Source organism: Centroberyx gerrardi, chromosome 22, assembly GCF_048128805.1.
Source record: "Centroberyx gerrardi isolate f3 chromosome 22, fCenGer3.hap1.cur.20231027, whole genome shotgun sequence".
NCBI classification, from domain to species: domain Eukaryota; kingdom Metazoa; phylum Chordata; class Actinopteri; order Beryciformes; family Berycidae; genus Centroberyx; species Centroberyx gerrardi.
Genome location: NC_136018.1, coordinates 19731719 through 19755749, shown reverse-complemented (window position 1 = coordinate 19755749; position 24031 = coordinate 19731719). Strand labels below are relative to the sequence as shown.

The 24031-nt window shown below is 39.4% G+C and overlaps 3 protein-coding genes and 1 non-coding gene across 9 annotated transcripts; 2 read left to right on the top strand and 2 right to left on the bottom strand.

Annotated features, from left to right (window-relative positions):
- The first annotated feature begins 1037 nt into the window (after window positions 1-1037).
- LOC144543496 (uncharacterized) lies at window positions 1038-6484 on the top strand. Of its 6 annotated transcripts, none has more exons than XM_078291465.1 (5): window positions 1038-1155; window positions 1692-1757; window positions 2140-2211; window positions 3974-4065; window positions 5338-6484. In XM_078291465.1, the coding sequence occupies exons 2-5, from the start codon at window positions 1721-1723 to the stop codon at window positions 5470-5472; spliced, it is 336 nt and encodes a 111-aa protein (XP_078147591.1). In that variant the 5' UTR covers window positions 1038-1155; window positions 1692-1720; the 3' UTR covers window positions 5473-6484. The 6 variants fall into 6 exon arrangements, with proteins under 6 accessions (XP_078147591.1, XP_078147592.1, XP_078147594.1 ...); XM_078291466.1 differs by having other exon boundaries at window positions 1689-1757; window positions 2173-2211; XM_078291468.1 differs by having other exon boundaries at window positions 1689-1757; window positions 2173-2227.
- A 923-nt stretch (window positions 6485-7407) lies between these two features.
- On the bottom strand, window positions 7408-9879 carry pomp (proteasome maturation protein). Its single transcript, XM_071908247.2, has 6 exons — window positions 9824-9879; window positions 8916-9013; window positions 8631-8691; window positions 8272-8373; window positions 7931-8024; window positions 7408-7831 (listed from the first exon to the last, which is right to left on the bottom strand). The coding sequence occupies exons 1-6, from the start codon at window positions 9824-9826 to the stop codon at window positions 7764-7766; spliced, it is 426 nt and encodes a 141-aa protein (XP_071764348.1). The 5' UTR covers window positions 9827-9879; the 3' UTR covers window positions 7408-7763.
- A 206-nt stretch (window positions 9880-10085) lies between these two features.
- trnac-gca (transfer RNA cysteine (anticodon GCA)) lies at window positions 10086-10157 on the top strand. Its single transcript has one exon. It is a non-coding gene; the product is annotated as a tRNA-Cys (tRNA).
- Window positions 10158-13453: 3296 nt separating this feature from the next.
- On the bottom strand, window positions 13454-17782 carry c22h11orf65 (chromosome 22 C11orf65 homolog). The gene is made up of 8 exons (XM_071908242.1): window positions 17748-17782; window positions 17270-17360; window positions 16616-16708; window positions 16310-16363; window positions 15968-16177; window positions 14563-14693; window positions 13838-14008; window positions 13454-13568 (listed from the first exon to the last, which is right to left on the bottom strand). The coding sequence occupies exons 1-8, from the start codon at window positions 17780-17782 to the stop codon at window positions 13454-13456; spliced, it is 900 nt and encodes a 299-aa protein (XP_071764343.1).
- Window positions 17783-24031: the final 6249 nt, after the last annotated feature.

The window sequence follows — 24031 nt, the reverse complement described above, 5'->3', positions numbered from 1 at the left end:
GAGGAAGGCTTTGTAGCCGACACGCCTGGTTTCTCCAGCTAGCCATGAAATAAAGGCTTTTTCATTTTTGCAACGGAGGCCTGAGTGCCTGTGACTTCTTCTAGAGCTTTTTTAGCCCACATTATTTTTTCTGATGGATCAGCACCCCATGTCACGTTCACTCTAGTAAGCCAAGGCAGCGTTACCACACACACACACATGCACTCAGTGTTTTCTTCTAATGCAAATATATGTTTATCAATGTGTTTGCATCTGTCTGTAAACAACTAAACCGCATAAAAATAAAATTTGAGGAAGTTGGTGAAAGCCACTGAGAGCAAATGTGTCTAACACAATGGAGTCTATTTTCCATTTACAGATTAATAATACTTCTATGAGATGAAATTCAAACTCAAACATTCTGTTCCATAAGATCAGTCACATTGCTTGTGTATGGAGCAAGATCAGATTTTATCATTTGATTACAACACAGGTTTGAGTCTTAGTCCTCTGGTGTTTCATGAGTGAGTCGTCAGTCGGAAATACTGATTGGACCGTCTCAGACAAATCAGAATAACATAATAAATGAATTGTTACCTTGTATCAAGTGCTGAATTTCAATTAAAAGACAGAGTTTTGGTGAGCACACTTGTATTTACTAGTTATAATGGTAGTTTTAGTATAAGTAAGAATAATAGCATAGCACTTTTAAAGTTGCGTATATCTTTACAGAAATGGCAACAAAGAATGAACATAAAACAATGATAAAATCAACTATTCTATGAACTCAGGATCGGTGATGTTACAGTCCAGAGATAGTAATACACGTCCACAACAGATTTACATAAATGTCTTGAGTCACCAGCATGTCTGTCATGTCCTTTGTGCTTTCATTAGCACAATAGCACAACAACACCCGTCTCTTCTCCAAAATGTATAGCGTCATATTCATGATATTCAAATAGCTTCATAGAAAAAGAGAGCAGCATTGTTTCAGCTAAACAAACACGCTGTGATGACTGATCATCTTCATCTGCAAATGATCAGACTGTCAGTGATCAGACCTGCGCTCACTACACTTACATCACACCGATCCATCCATACTGCCAAGTCAGTGTTGTCGGACCGCAAGTGAGGAGTGACAGAAAGACTGAGTGACACTTTGACACAATAAGGGTGAGGCATCATTTCTTTGAAAGAATATTTCTGTCAGCTATTTGATAAAGAGCATTTGATATTTATTTCAATCAGGTAATTGGTGATGAGGTGATGGGTTAGTGTTGATGATAAAATGAGATTTGATAAGAAAAATGGAGCAGTAACTTTCACAAAATACAACATCACTTCTGGAGGAGATTAACAGCAAAATATGTTATGGATAGCATAGTAATTAGTCTGAGGTTGTGAGTGTATATTTATTAAGATGTATTTGTCAGCTGTTTAACACTTAAATGCACAATAGCCAAACACTTTTGATGGTAAACGGAGGTGCCTGAGACAAAATGGATTTCAGACAAATCTGACTGTGCTATACACATCAGTCCACAAATATACAGTAAATGCTGAATGTGTGTAGAGTGATATGTATAGTGGACTGTCCATAGCATGTCTTTTTGTGCATTCGTCAAAGATTTTTTTTAATGCATTTTGTTACACTGATGTGTTTTAAACAAGCTCCTCTCACAGTAATCGTCTCATTCCGATGACAGCAGGGTGCAGGTGAGCTGTGGTATCGCACATCATGGAAGGGAAGGCGTTTGTTCTCATGGTCTTATCAGGTTAGTGTCATTTGATGGTCCTATTTGCTCCAAGGAATTCTGATCAAAATAAAGTCAAATGTTTCTGAATTTACTTCATGGACGAGTCATTGTACAAATCAAGAACATAAAAAAAAGCAGACTCTAGATTTGCCCACTGAAAACAAGCTGATTCATTCTTGTAGCCTAGGTATGTTTTTTGTGTGAGAGATAAATGAGAGTGTAAAACAAATCAGGCCTTATCCATCCTTTGTGCTTGTATCTCTTGCCTATGTCATATTTAAGTAATAAATATCACATTTAATGAGTAAGTGTAGTTAGTCAGCATTCACACATTCATTCCTTTCTATGCAGGAGTCATTGTACAAACTGATTTCACTAAATGCTTTGATTGTCGTCACAGGACTGAGCGGCCTCCCCTCATGTTTTCCTCTAGAAACGGAGGATTCGGACCTCATACGAAGATATGGTCAAGGTGAATCACACTATAGGTAGATATTATGATAGACGAGTGTGAATAGGACTGTATGACGACATTCACAGTTGGAGGTGGTCTCTGGAAAAGGAGGGTTACTATGGTGACAGACAATAACTATAACAACTAGGCTACACAGTGATAACTGATGAGGATATTGAAAATTGGCCCCTCAATCTGACTCATCCCCTTTCTCCGTTTCAATGTAGAAGCAACACAGTGTTGGCTAGCTGCTACTGCTTTCACTGAGTTACTGGATAGCATGGGCGTCACCATTCTTTACATATTGGGGGGGGGGGGACACAATTTGGCCAGGGGTCTGTGGGTTGCCTGGCTCCTCCCAGAGATTTTTGCCAGAAATATTTCGAGGGCTAGACATGTTAAGTTTTGAAGCTATAGTATATTCATTGCAGAGAATAGTGCCATGTGTATTTATTGTTAAGGGTTCTTTTCTTTTGTTCGTATGTCTAACAAAGCTGAGGGAGACAAATGCTATTTTATCCATTAGGCTACCTGTAGACTTAGTTTTTTTTACTTTTTTTACATACAGTATTTATACATGTTGATAATGATTCAAAAAATGTATAATTAAATTAAGATCATTAAAAGAACTATGACGGGGGATAGGGAAACGCATATTGCTGCCTCCCTGTCATAGCCATTAAAAAGGTTGCATAATAGCGCATTTGCCCTCGGCAGGTCAGGTTGGCCAAGACATGATGCTATTTTGTTAGTTAGCTATCTAACTAGCAAATACACGAGTTAGCTAGCTTCCAAGTCAGTAAACACGATTCACTGCTAATCCCAAACAGGGTTGCCAGGTCCGCGGTTTTCCCGCGGAATTGGGCTACTTTTGAAGTGTTGCCGCGGGTTGAATTTTTTGTCCGCTGGTTGGGTAGACCTATTTTGCATGCAAATTACATGAATAATATCTAGAAATAAAAATCCATATTTTAAATGAAATAATTTATTTATACCCAAATCCTACCAAACTGACTCCAGATCAGCACATACAAACACGGCAACACGCCACCCACGTATACACACACACACACACACACACACACACACACACACACACGTCAGTGAATTGGTCTACACCAGCGGTTCTCAACCTGGGGTCCGGGGACCCCCAGGGGTCCTTGAGGGGGTTCCAGGGTGTCCCCAGAAAAATGGGGAATATTTTAATTTCACTATTATTTCATTGACTAGAAGTTAGCCCAATGAGAGAATGTATAATAATGACTATTCTGTTCATAGGTTTCACACTCTTCACTGTTAATCTGCCAATCTACGGTATAGACAGTTATGGAATAACTAAATCTTATCAGACGGGATCCCTGAGACTACAAAAAGGTTAAGAACCACTGGTCTACACCACAGAGCTATATTTTATTTATGATAATATACTGTATCTAATTAGACAAGGCCATTTTAGGACCTAGGTGAAAGAACTGTTCAGGGAAAACTGAACAGTTTTCAGAACAGAACGATAACTGAGTTATCCCACCCTTCGTTTACTTTATTTTGATTGGTTGAAAATGTTGGTTATCGTTGTCTGTGCATCCAAAAAATCGCTCTGAGATGGAACCAAAAATGTAGTTATAATTATTATTTTGGATGTTTGTGTAGTTATAGTTGTAGTGGGAACAGAGACATTCTATTTAGTTGTGACGATTTACATCTTGCAAATTGCCTTTAATTTTTACTTTTTACTGGATGGAAAGCCCATTTTATTAACATAAAATACCTATCCATAAAGTTCCCGTGAAGAAGCAGGTGGTGAGGGTGAAGCTGACTAAAACAGACTCCTCGATGGACCCGGAGGACCTGAAGGAAGCCATCTTGCAGCAGGTAATGACGTTTGAACAGCAATAGTCAAGTGTAGCTTGAGTGCAAACAGTTGAATAAGTGAACATGTGTCTATAATCACAAACAATAGGATAAAGCAAGAGCTAGGGAAAATATAGAGAGGCAGTTGGAGTATTTTTCAATGCATTTTCCTTTTATTCCTGGCTTAAAACCTTTATGAGTGCTGATTTTTCACTTTTTGCCACATCTGAAGAGCCAGTGCGACCTCTTTGTCAGTGTCACTTTTCTTCATACAGTTGTTTGACTACTGGTCCTACGCATTTGGCTTACTCCTTCGTAAGCTGTGAGTCAGGAGAACACACTTTTCTCTACACTGTTAACCTTCATAAGGACGAATGTTCAGGTGTCGTATTACAGAAACATCCTAACTGCATCATTCTGCCTCCCTTTAGTATGCGATTCATTCAGTTTTGTCATTACAGAAGGATCAAATACATGCAGACAGGATTCAGTTCAGTTCTAACCCGACTGAAACATCCTAACTAGCAAAATTTCCAAATACAGCAGCCTGATTTCAATACACCCAAATGGCTATCCTAGCTGGTTGTCAGCCAGCTATTGCTGTACTCTAAAATAATACATTAAACTTCCAAATAAAAACCTTCCACTGAACTTGAAAGGTAAGTTTCAAACTTTGTCAAAACTACTAAGATGATTAGACTGCATCATAGTGACAGAACAAAAAGTTAATTTTCAATTTCTATTGCTCCAAAATTATGAATTAACTATCTATCTTTAGCTGGCTGGACGCAACCATAGCAAAAAATTGGAAATTGCCAATAAATGACACTGTGACCATTTGGTGTCGAGTACAGTTGCCTCTGATGAAAGATAATGGCCAAATACAGACAGCAGTGAAACGTGAGAAACAAGAAAGGATGGTGAAGTTAATTACACAAACATTTACCAATCCTACTAATCTGATCTAACCTGGCTTGAATGCCAGAGGAACGGCTATAAAGCTATAAAGTGGACTCTTCCCATCACATACAGCAGGTTCTGCTGAATTAGACCACAAATCTCCAGAAGGCTGAATGGTGGTGATGATCTGCTGCTGTGATGGAAAAATGGAAGTTTTCCTCTTTTACTGTTGAGATAAGATAAGTTTATTACTCTGATTCGTCGCCTTCTTCTTCTTCCATTTGTTATTAAAATTCTAATAATGGTGTTATAATAGGAAGGTGTTTTTGAGACAGAATTCGAAAGCGCATTACAAACAACAAGGCAATAATAAAGAATGTTTCTGTTTGTCAGTTGAATCAGAGACTGGAGGACCAAGGCCTGAGTGGAGACGTCAAGCTGAGATGGGTGAAGCAGCCTGATGGAAGGATCCTCCACAAGGAAGAAGAGGAGGAGGAGGAGGAGGAGGAGAGCTGCAACCTCAAATGATGCTTTTCATTTTCAGTTTGTGCCATTTCACTTGATGAAGTATTATTCATTACTTCACAAGGAAAAACAACTCTTTTCCACAGGGATCTTAACCCCTGCAATAGCTCTTGTTAGACAAAATTGTCGTTTTACTTTCTGTAGAGTTAGATTTTTTGTTTGTTTCTTCTGTATCGATACAAGACTGAAAGCTTGAGGAATAAAATTTGTCTTCAGCAAAGTTTTAGTAGTGTTTGAAAAAGTTTGATGAATTTTGTTTTGTCCCTGGTGGATGGTGATAATATTGCTAGCTCATGAAATAACCATATTTTAAGAAACCTGATATACCTGATATATCTCTCTTATCTCCAATATAGAATTATGTTTGTTTAATGATGACAGCATGTACACACACACACGCACACACACACACACACACACACACACACACACACACACACCCTCATTTCCCTTGGATTTCATTTTCTGTATCCAGTGTGTTTTAATTCAGTATATTTTAATGTAGCTACTTTGGTTTTCCTTCTTGGAGACTTCCGTTTTCAGTTTCTGCTGTCCAATTCAGTTGATTTCATATTTGATTTTTCTTCTGAAAAGTCTTCTTCATCTTTCATTCATTTTTCTTTGTCTCTTTTGAGGTGAGATGTTTCTTCAGCCCCTTGATAATGACAGATGTGCAGTAACTGATCCGGTGCTGCTGGAAGACAAGGGCAGACTGTATGGTAGAAGTGAATTGAGAGATCTGATGTAGATGATTTTCTGCCCACACAGGTGTTCTGCTAAAATAGGACAGAGGAGAGTTGGTACATGTCTTTAAAAAAGAGACAGGTCTACACTCTGCTGTATTTGAACACAAATGAACACCCATTTTGGAGCATTTTCTGCCATGGCTCCCTTTTATTCATTTTCTATTTACTCTTTTTTAAAAACTTGTAAATTACGACAGATTTAGTGTAAACTGCAATTAATCTTTCTGTTGTAAGGTTCTATGTCATTGTTATTTTCCTTGTTTGTGAAGTGCTATATAAAGATTATTATTATTACTACTACTACTAGTATTACTACTACTACTACATATTTTGACATATTCTGCAGCAGTTTTTCAACAAAAACCTATGATGGAAAATAGTGCAAGCCAGACTCTTTGTGGTTGGATGGTGAAAGCCACTGAGAGCAAATGTGTGACAAAAGCAGTATATTTTCCACTAACAGACTGATAATACTACGATCAGATGAAACTCATTTAGACATGAAAACTCAAACACTAAAATCAGTCACATTTCTTGTGTATGGAGCGAGGTCAGATTTTATATTTTGATTACAACACAGGTTTGAGTCCTAGTCCACTGGTGTCTGGCTTCGTAACGGCGTCATCACAGTCTGACAGATTGGTTGGACTGTCTCAGACTATCAGCAAATATAATATATATAGTACAATATATGAGTTCTTAGACTGAGTGGTGTTCCCCATCCTGTATCCCTTCCAGTATAAATAGTCATAGTCGTGGTATTTTAGTAATAGTAAGAATAGTGCTTCCCTCAGTTAATAACTTTAAACTGTTTTGGGTGAGATTGGATGAAGAACTGGTGCCAATTATGTTAAAACATTATAACATTTTAATTATAATATTTTAATAGGTGTGGATTTTAAAATCCATGTCTGTTGCCTGTCTTAATTTTGCAGATTTAAAGAGTTGGGACAGTCACAGTGGTACTACAGTAATGCACACACACACACACACACACTATGCCTCTGTGGCGATCGGCCCACCCCCCACACACACAACCCATGCAATTTCCATTAAAAATGAAAATGAAGACAAGACATTATGGAAACATGGTTTTTGTATTGTAGAACATGCGCCTTAACCATGTCAGTATCATCACAATTCTTATCACCAGTAGCATAATTATAGTCATCTGTCAAATGAATCCACACCATTAAGACTGAGTTATGAAGTTTATTAGAAATAAAGGGGAATCCAACCATACAAAAGCAGCACTGAATGCCATCTGTCCCACAGGAATTTGTTGAAGATCGAATGAATAACAAAACTCAAGAGTCAGTAACTCAGATCATGCGCAAGCTTTTTCCTCAAGCCATTTTAATTTTGTATTCTTGAGTTCCCGTTCTTTCTCAACAGTTTCTCTGCAGACGGTTTACCCACAGCCTCTATAGCCATCCAGGACCTGAGGCAGTGACTCTTGTTTTTGAGTTAAAGAACAAAGGGGAGCAGACAAATAATCACCTAACTGCATGTGTCTATCTATGTATTTTTGTGTGTATCCGTCCTCTTTCACAACAATCCCAGCTTGTACTCCACCATCATGTGCGGCTCGCCCATCATCTCACTCTGGGCCGGATCTGCAAGGTAACACAACGTGGCGGGTTAGCATCACATCCAGACAGTGGTGTGTGTGTGTGTGTGTGTGTGTGTGTGTGTTCGGCGGCGGGGGTTCTCACCGCTGAGGATGTCCTCGAAGCCGATGCACTCGTCGTTCCCTCGCAGTGTGTCCAACGCCAGGTTGGAACTCTGCAAGAACGGCAGACGCTGGATCTGGAGGGAGAACAAGAGGGAGGGGGATGGAAAAGCATGAGGAGAGACAATAAAAGATGAAATGGAACATTTCAAAGAACCAAAAAAGGGGGAGGAGACCAAAGGAAGAGGGGAGAAAAAGAACAATTGTCAGGAATGAGGTGCAAAAGACAAGCAGTAAGGAGCAGGAGGGAAGGTAAAAAAAAAAAAAATCAGGATACAGCTGTGAAATACTATCAAACGAGTTTACAGTGTGTGTGTGTGTTACCTGTCTTGCTGCCCTGTACTCCATCTGCAGTTTGAGTGGCGCGTGGAGACCCTGGATGTTTCTGAGTGTGGAGAAATTCATCTTTTCCTGGTTCAGCTGGAACTGCACAACATAGAAACATACAAACTTTCAGCACCCAGAGACTAAAAAAACACCAATCCTGATATCTCAAAAACTACTGGCTCAACTCTGAAGAAACGATGCATCTTATCAACTTGTGTTTCACTCATAATGGAAATTATAGCTGTCACCAATATGCCCAACATTGGTGTCGTATCATTTGTGGGGGGACAAAACATCAACTTAAGATTCATTCATTTTCCCCATCATAATGTGTCAGAGAAACGTATAGTACTCACATTCTTCTCGGACAGCTCCAGTGGGTGGCTGGGAAGGAGCTCATTCTTTACACTGGTGAAGCTGTACGGCAGGTTCAAAAAGAAAAACACAAAGGAAGCAGATGCACATCAGTTTCATGTAGAGTTAACTTGGTTCCAAGAGGTGAAACTGTCAAAAGTCAGTACCAAAAAACCTTACTAAGCAGCTACTATAGCCACATTTATTATTATTGCAATTTTTGGTACTAATAGCTGGTTTCACTACTACCAAGTGTTTTGTTTTTTTAATCTCTACCAATGTCTCACCCGCTACGGAGAGAGTCCTGGACGCCATAAGCCCCCTGTGGACACAAGCCTGCCACCGGTACGCTGTCCTTCAGCTGAGAGCGGAGTCCTCGAGTGTTCTGGAGCAGAACAAAACAACACAGACCGTTACCGTTAACATTAAAGTTCATAGCCATTCAATTGCTGAGACATTTGCCACTGAAAGCTGAGTTCAGAGAGTCTATGGTGCAAACGCGTTCTACATGCCCCTAGAACACATACGGACTAGTTAGCTAACCTCGGTTACTTTTTTTTTTATCAGCAAAAGCAACATTCCTCGTAGAGACTATTTGACTTGAGACGTTTTACTAATCGTTAGGGTTCGATTCGGCATACACGCAACCCACTAAGCAGCACGTAATTTAAATGTAGTCGAACTTTTTTATAATTGGCTCACTACCGCCCATCACGTTGTATTTTTTGTCGTTAGGAGAATGTGACTAACAGGGGGGCTGACAGGCGAACATTTTTTTCAAAATGACATTTTATTGAAATTACCGTTACGTGCTGCATGGTGGGTTGTACATATGCCGAATTTACCGGAAAACCACAATGGGTCGTAAAGGTCTACAGTCATTTTACCTCGTATATTAATTTGCAGGCATGCAAGACAACATTAAAATGCCATTTTCTAAAAGTGAGTTTGATGTAAATGTTCTCTCCACACGACAGAAGGGAACGTATCGGCAAGCTAACGTTAAGCGCTAACTAGCTTTGGCTTGAGTGACTAATCAAATTCACAACAACCAGACTACAGGGCTGGTAGACGCAGCAGGCAAACGCTCACAGGGCAGAAGCATACCTAAAACACAGAACAACATAGCAACACAAACATCCATATGGTTACGGTATTAGAAATCATACTTTATGAGCTAAAACTGCTAACATACCATTGTGGTTCCGTTTCTTCCACTTTCCTTTCAATACAATGCTGAACTTCCGGTTAGGTCGCATTTATATGACGAAACATCCGGCACAGGCAGAGAACGGTGTTGCGCATATCTTACATTGAAATGAAAGACAGCATTTGATGACTCTTTTGAATCATTATTTCAAAACTACATCACGTTTCCTCTATAACGTAAAAAAATACATATGCGACATCTAATAAGTTCAATTTTAAATACGATAGCTGAGTGCATGTTGCTATCAGGGGGTATAGCTCAGTGGTAGAGCATTTGACTGCAGATCAAGAGGTCCCCGGTTCAAATCCGGGTGCCCCCTCATTTTCATCCAATGCTGTGCAGTGCTCCATCTGTCATTCTGCCCCAGTTGTCATTATCTTCAGGGTGACCAGATTGACGGTATATTTTTGTCTATGGTAAGCTTACTCATGGGTATCTCTGTACATTCTCTGCAAATCTGAGTCACTTTATAAGGTGAATACTCTTACAAGTCACATGTGCACGACTGTAGGCCTACATAATGTGTGACTATGGAGCTAAACTCCATAGTCAAACAATTGTAACTGTAAGACAGTAATTGTAACTTAACAGAAAAATTGTAACTGCACCGTATCTGTAACGGTGTTCAAAAGTATTGTAACTAAAAAAAAATTATTTGCAAGTGCACATCTTAAGTCACGTATCAATCATGCTTAATCATATCATAAGTCATGCACCCAACAAATACATTTGTAAAATTCCATAGTGTTCCATGATTCAACAAGCACTTTATTATCATTGTTTAAAACAATGTCCTGTTTATGAACACGTGACAAATTAGCAACTTAAACAATAGTTTGTGACACTATGTGGAAAGAAGCCAGAGTAAGCCCGCATGCTGAACTTGGATGTCCCCTAATGTTTTAATTTCATTCGATAGTACACTTGAATTGACAGTATAGATACATAAAAGTCTATTAATTTTCTATTAATTTTTAATTGAGCCATGTTCATGAAGGTTGTGTGTATAGATGCAGAATTAAAGATTAAGTTTGGCGATTTTGGACCTAAATATAATTTCTCTCTTACACACCTGTAGTACTTCATTGTAGACAATATTGACTCCCAAGTCAGCTGTCGGTCAGTTGCTAGGCCTCTTGCTGCTAACAATGATTCCAAATGGGGTTTGCAGCAGCACCGCACCATTTCCACTCAGTAGACAGTCTTCTACCAAACTCTACTGTTTACAATCTGACCTGACCGTCCAAAACTAGATCACTCCGCCAGGAACCCTTTCACCCCACAGCAGTCTGTGCTGCAGCAGAGAAAAAGTTTGGTAATTTCCTGATTAGTGAAAGTGTGTGTAATAGCGTAACTGTGTCTCCCCTGTGGAGCCTACAAATGGCTTTTTTGGAGATATTTCGACACATCATATTTACTCATAGCAGCAAGAGGTCTAGCAACAGAGCTCGCTGTTTCAACCGATAGCTGACTCTGGAGTCAATATTGTCTGCGGGTCAGAGTACTACAGGTCTGTAAGAGACAGTGTGCTATACCTCAAGAAGCCTTTGTCAGCCAGAATTCAGTCATCCGGCTTGAAATGATTCAGAACTCCGCACTCCTGCACAATAGCTCTATCTGACAATCTTAATGTCTGTGCAATCAAATTATCTTATGACAATTTGGATGTGTTTAAAAAGAGCTTGGCAAACTTGTTTGGCTTTTTTCTCGGCTTGGAACCAAGGAGATTTTATCCTCAAAAAGACGCTTGTGGCGTCCGTCTGATTACTGTCATGTTCATTTAATCCACATAGATTTAAAGATTAAACTGCACTCAAGATAAACCAGTCACCATGACCGGCCTCAATTATCATGTCCAGACATCAGCTCAGCACTTAGACAGAGAGCCACAGCTAATCTACAACACAGATCAACTAATCAAGAAAATGAATTGACTTGGAATTATGATGAACGGATAATACTGTGGCTCCAGACAGCACTTTGAACCCCGCTGAGCTCAAACAGGGCAGAGAGTAATGCAAGCTAACACAAAGAGAGAAATATTTGAAAGCATTTTTTTTTCAGATATTTTACTGGATCTGTTTGTACTCTTATTTTGGAAGATCATATAATTTCGAATTATTAGGCCTGGAGTTAATGGCTGTATACAAATCTATAAATTCTGATTTGACATTTTTGGCATGGTAACTTGAATGTCAAATACCTATAATGCATTAGATAAAATATTTTAAACTTCAAGAACATAAAAAAAGAAAAGAAAAAGTAGCTTGTGGAGAACATAGAAAAGAGTGATGGCTACATTGCTGACTGTCTTGAGAGAAACAGTGAAAGAGCTGGGCCAGATGCAAATTTGTATAATCGGGTCTACACTTTCTTTAGGATACAGAGAAGGTCATTCATGCTTTTATTTCCTCCAGGCTTGATTATTGCAATGCTCTGTACATGCTTGAATAGCCAAGTGCTCAGCGAGACTTCTTACCAGAACACCTCTCAGGTCACATATTACTCCAATTTGAGCATCATTCCACTGGCTGCCAATACATTTTAGAATGAATTTTAAAATGACCTACAAAGCTCTGCATGGCATTGCACCAGCCCATGTCACAGAACTCTTCGTACCCTACAAACCTAGAAGATCCCTCAGATCTGCTGTGCAAGCTCTGTCAACTGTTCTAGAATCCAGGTTGAAAACGAAGGGTTTTAGCCTTCTCAGCCAGGGCTCCCAGACTCAAGAACAGCCTCCTTTTAATATTAAAACAGCTCAATCTGTCACTTCTTTTAAATCCTGTTTGAAAACTCTTTATAGGCTTGCTCTTATAGTTTCTTAGTTTTACTATGGCTGGATTTTAACTTGGGTTGTGCAATTGTCTTTACTTCTTTTATTGTATATTATCTAATTGTTTGTTTTTCTGATTGTTTTGTAGTGTTTTGGTGCTTGAAAGGTGCTATATAAATATAATTATTATTATACTACAATTTCACAATTTCCCCATGCGGATCAGGAAAGTTTCATCTTAGCCTATGCAGCATGACATTCAGTAGCTTTTTCAAATATTATTGTTATAATTATAAAAAGAAAGAGACTTTTTAGAGGCAGCTGACTTTCATTTTGTTTCATCTGGTTCCACAAAGTATAATTCCAGTGGTTTGTGCTCCATGTTCCTGGTCTGCTCAGACCTGTTATGGAGATGAAATGTGACTTTAGAAGAATAGCAAAAGTTATACAGCTATACAATTAGCAAAGCAGTAGGCTGCTTGTAAAATAAATCATTCTATTCTATTCTTGACACACACACACACACACACACACACACACGGAGAACAACAATGTGTTGACCACCTGATGATGCTAGAAATGAGGATGGAGGACACTGCTTTATGTGACAACCTGACTGTTACAATCAGCCAGATCTGAAGAATCATATGGATGTAGCCTGGATGGAGATGAGACAACGTCTGTATGGAAGAGGAGGATGAGAGGAAAACAAGGGTAGAAAAGACAAGAGGTGGGAGGAGGTGAGCAGTGATGAATGGAGAGAGGTAAATGAGCATTAGAGTGGAGAGAGGGGAGGGGAACCAGAATGAAAGGAGAGCAGTCAAGATATGTAGCAATGACTAGAGACCATGAGAAAAGACTGAACAGATTTCTGTAAAAGAGAGTAAAATAGCTTCACCTTTGCTAGGCTCAGATGAATGGCTGACGGCCAGATTTCTCCACTCATGGCTATACCTGCAGAGATAAAACCAGTAAAATATTAAAGTGATAACATAAGAAAGGCTATAACATCAGAGGGAAAAATTACCACAAATACAGCTTTTCATAGTACATAACAAAAACAGTATAGTTGGTATCTAGAGAAAATACACTTTACAGTGCATTTCAGTGCAAGTGAATAAGATTTGACCCACTTGAAATAGCATCACAACTAGACTGTTCCACAGAAAACAACAGAAAGCTCCAAACTCTTTCTCTACCTAATAAGCAGCAGTGAGTCTTACTCTTCAAAGTTGAGACCGTTGGTCCAGGCCAGGAGCTCGTCCACCTCCCATTCCATAACCTCCTCGTCTCCCTGCTCTTCTACAGCGTGCATCATTCCCTGGGCTGAGTTCTCCACCAGCGTCGCCACGTCCGGCTGCTCTGGACGAGCCTGCAGGCGACCCTGCTTATATCTGTATGTGAGAGAGAGAGAGAAATAAAACCAGATCATTTTGAATGTGCTACAAATCTCTAGAGAGAAATTATAATCCAGCATGGTCTTAGTAAAACGTTTCAAAAGAAAATACCGAATTGGAAAGCGCAACTTGACAAATGAAAAAGGTTGTCAAATACATGGCGAGAAAGACATGAACGTCTCTGTTCACACTGCAAACAACAACAAAATGAGACTGAAGATGAGATGCATTTACTTTTATGTTCCCAAAGTTTGTGATAGAATCAATGGTTTTCAAGCAGATAAAGAAATGATGAAAATTGTCTTGAGGAGAGGTGAGGAGAGACATGCAACTGGTGACAAAAATGAATATTGACCAGTTGACCAGAATTTTGCTGAAAAACATCCTATCATACCTGAATCCCTTATTCATTTTGTTATGGTATAACATATCTGTAAATATTGTATGCATACATAAACTTGCCTTTACTTGACAGACAGACAGGTGATGGTTGTTTGACAGGGACTCTTCCACCTACTCCCACCTACACCTACCAACCTACGACAACTCACATCTTTTTCAGCCATTCGATCTTCCTCCTTTTCCTCCTCTTCTCCACATCCTGTTGCCGCTGCACCTTGGAATGGTGAAAGTCCAGTTTCCTGTTAGCACTGTCCTCCATGAAGTCATCCAAGGGAGCCACCTATCAGAGAGAAGGAGAAACAACATATGAACACAGCAACCATTTGTTCATCACATAAAAGGTATTTGAGAGCATTATTTTGTTGTTTCTTCAATGTGATTCCACTCTACCCAGCAGATGAGGCAGGATTTATGTACAGCTAAGTTCACTGTTCAGACTGTGTATTGAAAGTTTGTTTCTCAGGATGGGAGGATTGTTGTGGTATAAGCTGGGTTTCCATCCAAGTATTTTTATGCAAATATGACATATTGAATTAGACTACCGTGGCTTAAGAGAAAACCTGATTTCAGATCCCTGTCATTCTGTAAAGGTTTGAAAATACAAATCCACCACAAGCACTTCAGAGACTTTCTATTTCTATGATACTATAGTTGCTGAGATGTGATGTTCAGGCGTGTCTTGAGGAAAAAATGTCAGAGGGCATGAAGCCATGTCAACAATTGATGGTAAAAGAAACATACTGCCTACAATACAAGTGTCAATTCACTAAGACCATAAGGTATGCGCAAAGTCCCTCTATCTACTGTCATTTGCCCTCAAAACATCCAAACCTGACTGTATCGACTAAATGTCTGGGGATAAAGTGGAGCAATGACTGACAGATATTACTGATGTATGATGTAGGTCACTAAACTATCAGCCTAGTGAGAACACTGGTCCTGAATGCTCCCCTGATGTACATTTTTGTGGCTATAGATTCCAAATGGATTTCTGTGAGTTTCTGCTTGATCTTTGCTCTCTATTAGAATGCTAAAAAAAAGTACAAGATCAAATTTGGACTCATTCAGGCTAAGGTATGTGACACACTTTGTCAAATGAATTAATTGATGCAAATAAAAAATATACTACCAAAAAAATACTTTTGTCAATTATTTGCAACAAAAAATATCCGAATGTGTGAAGTCATATTTAGAACTTATAAACACGGAGGCAGGAGTTTACAAGGTGCACTTGAAGGCAGCATCTGTATCAGTAGGTTGTGGCACATGAGCCCCTGGACTGAGCCTGTGTGCAGGAATCACCACACCAGCACTGGAGGAAAAACTGCCTGAAAAGCCTGTTTATCTATTTATTTCAAGAGTGTTGAACTCATTCCTGAGAGGGGAAAGTTAAGCGTTGCACTGGTGGTGCATATTTTGTGTTCTCTTTTTCTGGACTATTTGGATGTCAAGTCAAAACAGACGCACAAGAAGTTATCTCCCGTGTCTTTCCATTCTTAGACTGATCAGTTACAACAGTCCGAATTTGGAGAATCCCTATCTGAGCGGACCCACCTTGCCAGACAGCAGCCTCCAGCCGTTGTTCTCCACACGGCGGTACCACCCTGATCGGTCCTCCGGGACGAGGGGCCAGCCGTTGTGCGTCTGCCTGGCCACGGGCTTCTTAAGGCCTGGGTGGGTGTAGTCCTTCGGGCTGTTGGCACACACGTCCACGATGGGCCGATGGGTGAAGACCTTGTAGTAGATGCTGGGCGGAAACGTGATCTGAAGGAAGAGGTGAATGCACTCAACACATGTACACTGGCCAGAGTCGTATGACGTTACCAGGTAGGTCTGCACTGTCAAATTTACTTGGTTTACGAGTGATTTAAGACCACTTCTCTACTTAGCTCTTACCCCTCCAAGTCGAAATCTGACGAACACCCCAGCAGCAGCATCCAGCAACTCAGCCTGCCATGGGAAAATCACATTCTGTCACAGTCTGTCTCTATTGAAAAAAAAACAAAAACACATTTCTGTCTAATCCAAGAATAAGTCGATCCACTGCAAATTCCTAAAACACTACTGTCTCTGAGGGACTGTTATATACCTTAGGAAATTCCTCCACTACCTCGTACACATCACCATTACTCAAAGCACTATGCCACTTGTAGTTGTTGCTTTTCTGTTTCTTTTGTTTTCAAAGAGCTTCTTCTCTGTTACCTCTCGAGGATTGATAGTTTTGAGCAGCATGCGTGGGTCTCCCTGGTTGCGGAGGCTAATCAGCTTTGTGAAATACTTGAAGACTTCTGTGTCCTACAGTTAAGATGGGGGAAAAAGATTTTCAGTTATTTTTTTTACTAATTCCCTTTCCTCCTGGCATTAACATGCATCCTGAGTGACTACACTGTAATCAAATACAGCAAAAACCCATCAAATCCAGGGGTAAATGCACCCAAGATGCTGAAAGTGGTCAGATACACATTTGACCGCATTAACATCAAAGTGTAAATTCGATGCATCTCCAATCCATATAACAACTATGTCAATAGATATAAACCAAATCAAACGGGAGGCAGGCAGCTCAGATAGTAACATGCTTGTCAAACATGAATTGTCAGGATACAGGTGGACAGTGAACAAGCAGGATAAGTTATTTACTGTCAGTTTTAAGGCACATAAAAGAGAAATGAGGTTTCAATGTGTATACCTAAGACACATACTAATGTGAGGTGTAAATATAATCCAGCTAAATCATACCTACACACAATCTGGACACATGCAATTAATGCAATAGGAGGGGGCCTGTGTGTGTGTATGTACTTTCATACATGCATGTACAATAATATGTATGTCCAGAGTAGTAGCAGCACCCACCACATGTCTTCTCCAGGCCCTCTGAATTATTGTGGCTGCTCGGTGGTGCAGCCCGTCCTCTAGAGGCTCCTGGGGACCCTCGTCCTCTGAGCTGGAGGTGCAGGGGAGAAAGGGAGGAGGATGAAGAGAGGGGAAGGCAGAGGATGGGTGGTGGAAAGGGACAGAGAGTGGAGAGGGAGGGAAGGAGATGGAGGAATGGAAGAGAGAAGAGTGGGTGTGATACTGTGTGATGATGGATGATAATTAAGTAAGGTATTATTTTTTTTACCTTGTATATGTTTACAGTCATTTAGCCAATGTGCAAGAAATTATTTAAATTTGAAACTAGGCAGGAAATACAACCGTATTACCACATAGTGGGTCTGCAACAGAGACGCTGTAGGTTCACCCTATTGGCAAAATGTATTTTCAAGTCATATGGCCTAGCCCTAGTGTGCATGTGGGAGAAGTGGAACTGAACCTGTGAACATAATCCTACCTTTCCATTTCAAGTGGGTCCCTTGTGCTCACCATGTTGAGCAGCATCACTGCCTTGACAGAGAAATGAACAATGTCATGAATAAGGGATATATATATGAGATATATGAGATATATGAGTCTAGTCACTCTTGGTCTAATCAGGCAAGATCAGTCCAGTTTCCAAATGGAAATATTAGCTAATTCAAATATGGTGCTGTCAAGTTGAGTAAGTATTAGCATGGTAAACAATTAACGTAAAAGAAAGAAAGAAAGAAAGAAAGTGTAGGCTATGCTATTTCATTTATTCTGTATTATTGTAGTAATAGCTGTTGTAGCTAAAGCGAAGACGCCATTTTGTGAGATTGTTTAGGAACCCTACACATTTTTTTAAACCACTAAAATAAATGCAGCATAAAAATGAAATAGCTTACACTGGCTAGTAACGTTAAAGTTATTTATGCACACATAACTACTCACATAGACTTCGGATGTACAGCCTGTTAGCTCATGTCTTCATCTCTAATTACATTGCTAATTATTAAATCTCAACCTGTCTCTCTAACGTGAGTTTTGAAGCCCAAGTTGCTCCATTTGGTTACCTGGCAACGTAGTTTGTCATGCTAGCTAGAATAAAAAGAAGACTTCTGGTCACAACTTTCAAAATAAAACCCCTTATTGACGAACGCGTTTCATCAGTGAAAATGACGAATATATTCGAGGAGGACTCGGTAATAAATGAAAATGCAATTGTTCTTTCTGTCATTTCCCAAGCATATATCCATAGACGAGCCTAAGATGTCATATAAGTTACATAAAAGGATGCAAAAAAGTAGCCTACACCAAGAAACACTCACAAAAGATACCGGACACCTCACAAGGATGTCTACTATCTTAGGAAAAATTCGTTTCGCACCTCCAGTATCTCATGTAAAGTCAGCAAGAATTAGCCACCACTGGACTGTGGAACTATCAAAAAATACACAAATGCATAAATACACAAAAGTACGCTTTTAATTTGAAGGCAACATCGTCTAACTTCCGGTATTATTCCGGCTAATTCTTTTTAGCCTGACACAGCTCATAGAATACTGTTGGCCCAAAACAAAGAATGTCACAGTAAAGTATTGTGAAACTAAATTAGCCACTAATCAGTCTGCATTGACAAACTAATTTATCATAGTCTGACTGGAATACGGACGTGTTTTTAAATGACTAGACTAGAGGTTGAGGAGTAAATACTTTGACACTTTTTGGCCAGTAGATGGAGCTATTCACCAATTAACTACTGTCAAAGTCTTCGGCTTACAGTAATTTGGTCTCCATTCATATATTCAAGAAAGCATGCCTCTGAGCGCATGCATGAGTGCACGCACACGTACGCACGCACACACACACACACACACACACACACACACACACACACACACACACCATCCCTTATTTATGACCCTATCTGTAAGGATCTTTTCAAGTAATGAGTAATATTCTTTCCTGTCAACCTGTGGCTCCCAGCCAGATCTAACAGCCATGCCCTCTGCTCACAGTGGCCAGCGGGCCAGTCCACCCTCTCAACGACTCTGTCAAACACTGATGTGATGTAGTAATGTTTAATGTTGTCAGCAGGCTCAATATAAATAAATTGACTTTCTGGCCACCAGGGGAATTAGAAATAAAGGCAGTAAATCACCCATGTTGACATGTTGAAAGTGACTATATGCGTCTTTGTGGGTATACAGATACTGAAAGCTGGTGTTAGGTTTTACAGAGAATAAGGAACACTTATAAGCACATGCATGTACACACATGCATGCGCACACACACACACACAAACCACTATTGTGCCACTGCCTCAGTGCCTGAATGTATTCACCGTGTTCAGAATCACAATCAATTTTATTTTAATTTTATTTTAATTTTATCTCCTTTTATTTATAACAAACTTTGCTTACACAAGGAATTCAACTTGGGGGGTGTTGCACATTAATCATGACACAACACAAAATTATAAAAGTAGTATTAAAAAAAAAAAGTAGAAATTTAGGATATACGGTAGGTCTGTTTTCTATACAATATACTCATGGTCTCTGTTCTGTGCTAGCACTGATCAGAAGCTATGGAAGTCTATGGAAGTCTATGGAAGGCTATGGAAGAAAATAAACAGAAATATATACAGATGTAGAGAATATTGCTCTGAGTTTTGAGTGTTTTGAACACTGCAAGAAAAAAAGAAAAAGCTGTGCGCAAGTTGGAATGGTTTAACAACAGTATATAAATATACAACTATACGGCCAGTACAGAATGGAGTATTAGCTCTGAATTGACTGCTTGCAGTTACTTGCAATCGAGCCGTTACATTGAGTTTTCTTCTAGCAGCAGCCCTCAAAGGCCAAATTTGCAATGTTTCTTGGCAATATAGTCTGGACCTCCAGATTTCCCAGGGGATCGCCGGTGTGAAAGTCTGTTCAGGCCAATCAGCAACTTCTCAGTAACCAGGAATGAGTGCCAAACCCAAAGGGACACATCCAATCACTGCTCAATCCAGTCAACAGAGAAAAAACAATCTGAACTGGAGAGAACTGCTCCAGCCATGGCAGCTTCAGACTAAACAATGATGATGAGAGTTAGGCAGAAATCTTCAACAAACTCCTTCTGGATTTATTCGCTGCTGAATATTCAAATCGTCACTCTGGCGGCTTGCAGATAGCCAAAATAATGTAGATGATATGTCTGCTTTCCAAACAAACCGCACTTATAATTCAGAGGCAGAGCAGTTGCTGATATGAATTGCTAACTAGACAGTTGCACATTATGCAAATATACCCAGAACGCATTTCCTCACAAAGACCTTCAGTTTATATTTAGTCAAACCACAAGTCATGTCATCTTCCTCTTGCTTCATGCCTGTTAATGATCTCTTTGGAGGAATGTGCAGTCATTTTGTCTCCAAATGAGTGGAGACATTCATTTCAGCCTGGTTCCCATATTTCCCATACACAGAAAAAATTGGTCTTTTACTGCCTCATACTGCTGAAATAGCCATTCGGATATATTTCCATTAGAATTTGTACATTGTGTATGAGTAGAGATTAATTTTCTATGTGAAACCAAACCAGTTCAAGTCATATATCTACCTACCTATACCTTTCAGAGGGAAATCTTGTACTTTTTCCTCCACTACATTTATCTGCCGGCTGGAGTTACTAGTTACTTTGCAGAATAAGGTTTTACACGCAAAACATACGATCAGCACATAAAATATGTTGCACTGTTAGAGTTTAAACTCCCCAACAGTATATGGAGCAGTTAGACCGACAACATTAAAATACATCTTACAGGTTAATGCTTCAATAATTTAACACTCTGACAGAATGAGGACTTAAGAGGGTAAACTTTTGAATGCAGAACTGAAGTATTTTTCCATTATGTTATTGCTACTTTTGCTTTAAATAAAGGATTTGAGTACTTTTTCCACCCCTGCATATCAAAATCATAATCAGGCATAATCAGACCTATGATACACATGGACAGGACAACCAAGTATGGGCTACATATTCAGTAAGGTAACTGGCAAAGTCCTGTAGACATTTGGCTTGACCCCACTGGGAAATTGGGGTTTGATTGATACTTTCTATACTGGTATAGTGGTGGTCTGTCAAATCCTGTTCCTCTGGATTAGGTCAGAAGAGCAGAACACAGCTTTTTATCAAACTCATTGCCCACAATACAGTTCAGCTGACTTAAAAAAACAACTTCTGAGTGAGTGATAAAAGCCTGTTATTGTATAAAGGCAAGTCTGGTCTTTGGCATGACTGAAATTAGATTTGTCTTATTATATTATTATTATTATTATTTTTCCTATTTAAACAGCTTGCTCCCTTCAGTGGCGGTCATTTCGCTCTGTGTAGCCGTTTCAGTCTGGTGGGACTTGATGAGTGGGAGAAAATGTGATTTACAATGAGTGGACTAAGCTCAAATTCCTAGATGATCAACATTACAAGCAAGTAATACTGTGCAAGGGTCAGAGTCATAGTGCACTGATAACAGAAGAAACAAAATATTCCTGTGACCGTAGCATGATCATGTATGACAGAGAAATGGTAGTAAAGAAGTAAGAACGAGAGAGATAGAAAGGATTTTTAACTTTCACACAAGATCATATTAAAGCAAGACGATAAGGGAGAGGGAATTTGGAAATGTGAAGAATTTCCTAAAGGCACGACTTTTCAACTTATGATGGATGGATGCTTGCTGTTCTGACTGCAGTGGGAAGGTCACTTCACCAAACTACACACACTGCATCCAAAGGGGTACTCACTTCACCTGAACGCCTCACTGCTCTTTGGGTGCTATATACCGGGTGATGCTGATTCCATGGTGGCTTTAACCAGAGATGTAGTGGAGGGTAAACCCACCTACACTCTGTTCACCCACCTTTTTATTTGCAGAATAGAGTTTACCTATGTTTTTAGGGCTCATATAAATTGCATAAATTCATAGTATTCATCATGGTAAGTATCAAACTGATGTAGGTTACATAGGGATAGAGGATAGAATATTTTAAGGTAAAAAGCATAAATTAAAGGACTACATCATCTCTGTGTCTGGTAGATAGCTCTGTCCAGTGCGCATGCTAACACTTTAGCATAGAGTATTAAATAATTAGCATTATCCTAAAAGTGAGAAAATGAGGACTTGTAGCAGCTGGGAGGCTGGATGGTTAGTTTATTTTACTGAAAGAAAAAACAAGACATTGCACATGCTAGCTCCACTGAAGACCCAGAAGAAGGCTTTATGCCAAAACGTCTGTAAAAATATGCATAGGAGCTAAGTATGCGATGCTTTTTCTTCTTTCATGTGAGCCAGTGATCAGCACGTCATGAACTTTCTTTCAGTGTGCGTAAATAGTTCATTTTAATGATATAAAATTTGAAAAAATGTCTCTTCCCGCGAGACTTTGAATGTAGCGTGTTTTGTTTACACAGGAAGTGAGCGAAGTTAGCCAGACAGCTAACAATTTTTGCGATGTTGATATTTAATGGACTTAATGATGAAGGTTGAGGTTTTGTTTTCATAAGTTATGAATCTACAGGCCATAGAATAAAAACCAATACCAATTTTGGATTACTGAAAGGTTTATCTTCATAATTTAGATGCTAGTCACCTACGATTACTTAACATACTCTATGCTAAAGCGTTAGCATGCGCATTGGACAGAGCTATCTACTGGATAATTTTGGTACCAATCCTCCTAAGGAAGGTGACTAATGTGTCAAACTCCCAAACAGTCAGTGTAGTCCTTTAATGCTTCTCTGAAAATATAATTGATTTTTATTAATATTGGCGGTTGTGTGCCTTACAACGAACACAAAGGTTATACTTTACTCACGTTTCTCTTTTTTTCTTTTTTCTTTTTTTTTTTTTATATTTGGACAATGAATGTTACCAAACCACATTTCAGCAGACTCTTGAGATGTATATCCCTGAGGAGACACTGGCATCTCTTTCAGGAACATTGCAACAGGGAGCAATTCAGACTGCTGCTAAAAAAAGATTTCTACCAATATTTCCATTGGCAATATTCTTGGTTTGGTCTACGCAACTCTCACTGAAAGAGGTTATCGAAATATGTTTCCCATGATTGCATTATATCAATATTACCTGTAAGATGTGAACTCACGTAATGCCATTCAACATTTTGTGATTTTGCTAATGTATGTAATAAAACAAATGGACTGATTGATTTATATTGACCATACAAACTCCAGGTTTGCTCTGCACCAAATTGAAATGATCCAGTAGGGTGAAATGATCCCATGGTGTCAAACAGGGACGAATTAAATATACATGCCATTACCATGATTGTTACCATATTCATTTCAGTGCTGCATGTTAAGTAGGCATGACTATGATTCCTCTCTCTCTCTCTCTCTCTCTCTCTCTCTCTCTCTGTCAGTCACATAGTCATTCCACTTGCCTACAGATTGTTATTGGGTCTGTTTTTGTACAGCTGTAAATTGCTTTTTTCCATGTAAGGCCCAGGAGAGACAACAGGCTTGTTTACGTTCTCTCTGAACTGGAGAGGCTCTCTCAGTCCAGGGCCTTCACAGCATGGGAACGACACAAATCCATTACCCTCCCTTCACTCTGTGTAGCTCACAATGACGGGAAAAATCAACCGAACTCCTTCACAGACATGAAAGCATTTATCTTCACTCTCAGTTTCACAGTGGTGTCTCATCCCGAGCCTACACAGCCTGAAGCCCTGAGCATTTGGTTCTTTTTAGTTCTTGCCCAGTTCAGAAA